This window comes from Microtus ochrogaster, chromosome 17 (genome assembly GCF_000317375.1).
Source record: "Microtus ochrogaster isolate Prairie Vole_2 chromosome 17, MicOch1.0, whole genome shotgun sequence".
NCBI classification, from domain to species: Eukaryota; Metazoa; Chordata; class Mammalia; order Rodentia; family Cricetidae; genus Microtus; species Microtus ochrogaster.
In genome coordinates this window covers 29106231-29112411 of record NC_022019.1, presented here as the reverse complement: position 1 = coordinate 29112411, position 6181 = coordinate 29106231, and the positions used below count along the sequence as shown (strand labels likewise).

Below are 6181 nucleotides of genomic sequence, written 5' to 3'. Positions count from 1 at the left end.
GGGGTAAGAAGGGCTCAACCCTGTCTCACTATGAGGTGCTGTGGGGTAAGAAGGGCTCAACACTGTCTCACTTATTTTACTGGGACATCTACATATTAACCGAAAAGACGATGTGTTAAAGATCACCGAAATAAAGCCAAGCCTGTTGTGTGTGTGTATGTGCGTGTGTTGTATAATTATAAGCATGGGAAGAAGGCATGTCCATAAATATTTGATGCCAGAACATGGATTAAAAGTACAAGAAGACTATAATATAAAAACGTCCTATTTTCACAGTAGATCGTGACATAAATATTTGACAAATTGGCATCCAAGAGATGGAGATAGTTTAATACTTTCTTTTCGTTATTTTATTTGTTTGTTTGTTTATTTGTTTCAAGCAGGGTATCTCTGTGTAGCCATGGCTGTCATGGAACTCACTCTGTGTCGACCAGGCTGGCCTCAGACTGAGAGATCTGCCTGCCTCTGCCTCCCAGGTTCTGAGATTAAAGGCCTGTTTGCCACCACACGACATTTAGTGCTTTCTTCATATCAACTGTACCCCAACTCTCAACATACCTCAGAAAGAAAGTAGGGTAAACCACACATTGAAGACAGTGGTTGTATCCTATTCTGTGAAAACAGGCCCTTGCTCTAGTTTGCATTCTCTGGGTAATGATCTATTATAAGCCTGGTTGGTCTAACCCAACATTCCAGGTTTGGAGCTACGCTAACATTCTAGCAGAACCAGTACACTGGAAGAAACCAATGCACGTACCTTGCGTAACCAGAGAGATTCAATAAAAGAAACTGGAAAATGATTTGGGAAATGATAGATGTTGCAACCCAACATCAACTCGGCATTCACAACTTGTGGGAATACATAAATGGATGGATTGAGCAACAGCACATGATACACAAAGAAGACGGGCAAAGAACAGGTCTTGTATGTGTGAATTCAACAAATGTTGGGGCCTTAATTCTGTAGGACAAGGGGCCAAGGTAGAGGTTTGTGGATGCTCAAGGCAGTACTCCTGAGTTTGAGCTTGCTCCCCCACACTAGCTAGCTGAGTCACCCCTGGGCACGTTACTCAAGTCTTCACAGTGGTCTCTATCCATGAGAAATGGCGAGATCTCCTGTGTTCTAACTTACTGGAAAACCTGAGTAGGTGATATTTTCTTCTGAAATAATTGTATATTCGTTTTGTTTTTGCACAGATGTTCCCGTGTGTACATGGGTGTGACGGCCCACATGTAGAGTTCAGAGGACAACTTGAAAGAGGTTTGTTTCCTCTTTGCGCCGGGTGGGTCCCACCAATCACATGCAGGTTGTTAGGTTTGGCAGCAAGCACTTCAACCAACGGAGCCATCTGGCCTGCTTAAGGGTTGTGTATAAATAGGTGGTGGGCACATAATTTCTATATGTGAAGTGTTAAACAAAGTTATGTTAGATAAATAAGGAAAGAGGAATCACGTTAAACTAAGACGTTACTCCCAAATATAAAATAAGCCAAATATAAGAAATCCTTAAACAACATTGTGTGAATTCTCATTTATCCAGGTGATATGTTTCAATGTGTGAAGGGGGCGGGGGGGGCAGGGTGTGAGCGTGGGTGTGAGTGTATGAATGGATATGAGTGTATCTGTGAGTATGAGAGTGGACGGATCAGAGTGGGAATGTGTGGGAATGTGTGTGTCTGTTGCTAGAGACACACACATACCAGGCCAGCACTCTCCGGCTAATCTGAACCCTGGCCCAAGCAAGTGCTGCCATCTGCTAGGAGACTCTGAGATGCTTAGCACCAGGAGGAAAGGGGAATCACTGAGCCTTGAGGGAAGTGTGAACCTTGATGAAAAGGTCCCTATCCGAGCTCCTGATGCATTTACTTCAGGATCTTCCCAGGACCCAGAACAAGAGGAAACAAGAAAGCCCCCCCTCCCCCGTGAAGGCTTCTGGCTGGATTTCTGGAAACACTCCTTGTACCACAGGAGTTCCCAAGTATGAGAAGGGAAGGCCGACAGGGGCTCTGGAGTGGGCTCCTGTGGAGATCTTCCAGGAGGAGGGTCTCCCTGATCTGCTGACACGGGTTTAACTGAGTAAAGACTGATGGTGACCTCTCCCCTCTGATGACACTTCCTCAGAGCTGGAGTTTATTTATTACCTACAGTCCGCCCCCGCCCCCCGACAGTCTGGAAGGCATCTCTCTACCCCTCAGAGAAAAGGGCAACAGCTATTTTACAATGTGAGCTTGGACTAAATCTTAAAAAAAAAAGTTGTGATTAAATACAAAAATACAGTATCCTAATTAATTCCCAATACTCCAGTTGAGCTACTTGCAAACACAGCTCAACTGGAGTCTGGACCTTGAACAACGGTTCTTTACCATTCAGGTTTCCTAACAGTTGAACGCATGCCTTTTCTCAAGCAATCCGGCAAAGGATGAAAAAGTTTTCCTTTCGAAGGGATAGCTCCCACACTAGCTTCCCTATACTCGATAATTAAATGTAAATATTACCAGGAGCTGGGGAGGAGAGGACGGATGTGTTTATTTAATTGTGATTACTCCAAAAAAGCAAGACTAAATGCAACTTACTTTACTTTACCACTATGTAAAGTTTACTTTGAAAAAAACATACTCCCCCCCCCAATAAAAACTCTCCAGTTACCTCACAGTTCTTTATTTTCCTATCAGATGTGCCTCTGACCCCACGGGAACATGGACCTTGATCCCGTCAACCAGCAGTGGGTGACACTGGGCTCAGGGTAAAAAGTCCTCAGGTGGCCTTCATTCTTGGTCTAAGTGAGTTTAGTGAGGTGGGTGTATGTTTAGGAATTTTCAGGGCTATTAGCAGTCTGTGATTTATAAGGCAGTAGAGAAGACAAGAAAACATACAACCACCAAACCCTCTGCAGAGTTAAACTACTTCTAAAGCGTGTCGGCAGCCACTGGGAATGTTCTCCAGCAAAGTCATTGGCGACTACAGAAATTATTTACAGTGTGCTTCTGCGCTCTGATGGTCAGGCCCCCGGATGGTGCTGAGGGTCACCGCTAGTCTCCCGGAGTCTCACTGCCTACTAAAGAATACCGATGCAATTTTAAAATCCTTAGCTGTTTTCCTTCTTAGAGATATCTTATCTGAAATCATGTTGGGAAATATGTGTGTTTAAAAGATCCAGTTTTAAAGTGGCCAGATTGGAGGAGAAAACGAGCTCCTAGAAGGGATCTCCCTCCAAACGTTTTAAAAGTTGAATTTCCTGAGATTTGGGGAGTTAAAAAGGTGAAGCAGATCCTTATCAATTAATTAAAAAGAATTAAATAACAGTAGACAAAGGGAAAGGAGGGCTAAGAAACTTAAGGCGCTGCAGGCACAGTCCTTTCTAGTCATTGATTAACAAATTAGGGAGTGCTGGAGCGGGGTGGGCGAAATCCCGGGGACTAGAGTCCTCTTGTAATCACTACAGACTCTCCTGCCAGCTCGACCCAGGAAACAGAACGCCTGGCTGTGAGTCGAAAAGAGATCCTGCTACATAGAACAACGCGCTATTTCTAATGTAAGAGCGTAGTTTATTTTCCTTTTGGCAATTCCCAAATTGATAGAAATGTGTTCATTGTGGTGCAAGTAAAGACCCTCACTCCTCGAGTCTGGAAATCGAGTGTAAGGAAGCAAGAATTCCACAACGTATTAACACTAAGATGTTTAAAAGATATTTGCAAATTTTTTCCATCCGTTCACCAGTTCTTTGGCAAAACACAGTCTGGTGGCGATCCAGCGATCTGAGGTCACTTAGGACTTCAGCAACCCTGTTTAAGCAGCCCGCTCCCTCACACCATCTCCAGCCTTCCCTTGGCCTCTTTCAGCTCAGTTCCACCACAGCTAAAGGATTACCCGTCCCCGACTAGTTTCAGTCAAGGAGCCCTGCTAAAGCTCGGGTTCGGTTGGAGCTAAGAGCCGGAAAACACACACTGAGCAGGCTGCAGCACGAGTTGGTGGAGCCCGAAGGGCCGCACACCCGGGCTCGGGGAAAGAGGGTGGGGGTTGGAGAGCTCCGGAGGAAGGGCAGCCTGGGATCGGGCGAGCCACCGAGCGCGAAGTGCAGACCCCGGAGACGAACGCCCCCATCGGGTCACTCTTTTAAGTTGGCTCCGCGTGCGCCAGGGGGCCGGAGCGCGAGGCCACGTTGGGGACCCGGCTCCGCGCAGGGTGGCCAGGTTCTCTCCTTAGTCCGAGTGACCAACCGCAGTCGGGGAAGCTCTTGGGCACCCTAACGGGAAAGCCCGCCCCAAATCTGAAGCAGACAGACTGCAAAGCACTCCCGCCCCCTACCGCAACAGCCCCGGGACTCCAACACTCAGACCCCGGGGACCCGGTCAATGTGTCCCCTTAGTGGCCGGTCCCCAGCCCAGGAGCCTGGCGCTCGCTCGGTCCTCGGGTAGGACCTGGAGAGCAGAGAGCTGGAGAAGGGGAACCTCCGCGTCTCTCCACCGCCCCCGCCGGCCGGCGCGAAGGCGGGAGTGGAGAAGGCGCCACTCAGACGGTGGCGCTGGGAGAACTGTGGCCGCAGTTCTCCCAAGTTTGCCCCGGAGAGGGGGATGCTATGGGCGCCCCGCTCGGCTCGCCGCCTGCTCTTGCAGTCTCCTCTCTACCGTTCCCAGCTCGACCGGGCCGGCCCGACTCTAGGCCAGCCACCGAGGTAGCGGGGCGCGGGAGCAGGGACGCAGGGAGCGAGCGAGGGAGGGGACCTGGGTGCTCCCGCGTGTGCACACAATGAGGCGGCCGGCACGCACACCTTCCTCTCGCCGGAGAAGCGGGACGAGCCTCCGCCGCCCGGATGCGGGGACGCGGGGTCCCCGGGAGGCATCCGCAGAAAGTGAGCACCAAGTGAGCAACAGGGGGGAGGGAGAGGACGCCCCGCCGCCTCCCGGGGCTGCAGCGGGGACCCCGGGCCCGCGCCCGCGCTTACCTGCGATCTCCTGGTAGGGGATGTCCGTTAGGCTGAATCCCTTGGCACCGTAAGCCTGGCGGACCTCGTTGCAGCTCCGAGCCTTCACGTCCGCGGCGGCCGGGAGGGACAGAAGCAGCCCGGAGAGAGGAAGAATCACAGCCCGAATCCAAGAAGGCATGGTGCAACATGCAAGTCCACCTCGGCAGCCCCCAGCTCCCTGTGCGCTCTTCACCTTGCCCCTGGAGCCGAAAGCCCGCCAGAGCCCGCGGCGCGCTCCTCTGCCGCTGCCCAGCGTCACCCCCTTCCGCCAGCCGAGGGGACGAGCCGCGAAGCCCTCTGGACTGCGCTCAGCAAACTTTTATAAGCCAGATGGAGGATGGCAAGCCAACCAGGGCTGGCTTGGGAATGCAGCCGGCTCCGCTAGCCGCTCGGGTAGAAAACCGTGAGAGAAAGACGAGAGAAGAGGAGAAGGCAACGAAATGTCTTTTCTTTTCTTTCTCTCTCTCTCTCTCTTTTAAAAATACCACAGTGGGGGCGTTCAGAGCAGCGGTCCGAGTTCCGAGCCGCAGAGTCGTGGAGCGCTGCGAGCTCGCCTGGCCAGTGTGTGTGCGACGAAGGTGGGACCGACCGCGCGCGCCGGCTCCCCCCGGGAGGGAGATGGACAGGCCGGCGCGAGTGTGTGCGCGCGTGTTTGTGGGTGTGAGCGCCGGGCTCTCGGGGAGGTGTGTGCGTGGAGACGTACGGAATCCAGGAGAAACCTCAGCTTCACACAGACTGGGGGAGCCAGTGCGAGTCTTCTAGAAATAGGAAGAGAGAAAATCCTGGAGACTGACACTGGAGGCTGGAGGGAAGGAGAAAGGCAGGGAGGGAGAGAGAGAAACGTGCTACCCAGAGCACCGCCGAAATTCTGAGGCAGAGTCCGCCGCAAAACCTGGAGTGGATCGCTTGCCGTGAGGTAAAAGGGGAAAGATTAGAAAGGTCCCTGTTTTCTCCATGCCCATCTGAAATGCAACCTTTCTTGACACAAATAAGCCGCAGTAAAAAGATAAGTGTTTGTGGCGAGTAACTGTTGTGATTGTGCTAAATTTTTCTGGGGATCAAGAACATCGCATTTCCAATTGTTGCTCTTGCCCAAGTAACTAACATAAAGCCAGGGAAGAAATACACACAGAAGAGAAATCTGGGAGCAAAGCAGAGTGACTGGCTGACTTCTGCCTGTCTTAGTGTTTCTCTCTTTTTTTTTTTTTTTTTTTTTTT

The 6181-nt window shown here is 51.0% G+C and overlaps 1 protein-coding gene across 2 annotated transcripts in view; it reads right to left on the bottom strand.

Annotated features, from left to right (window-relative positions):
- The window catches only part of Gpc6 (glypican 6), a 991863-nt gene extending 986096 nt beyond the window's left edge, over nt 1-5767 (bottom strand). For both annotated transcript variants that reach the window (XM_026783266.1, XM_013349339.2), the window contains exon 1: nt 4943-5767. In XM_026783266.1, the coding sequence (XP_026639067.1) occupies nt 4943-5102 (160 nt within the window). In that variant the 5' untranslated portion in view covers nt 5103-5767. The remainder of the gene's footprint in view (nt 1-4942) is intronic.
- Nucleotides 5768-6181: the final 414 nt, after the last annotated feature.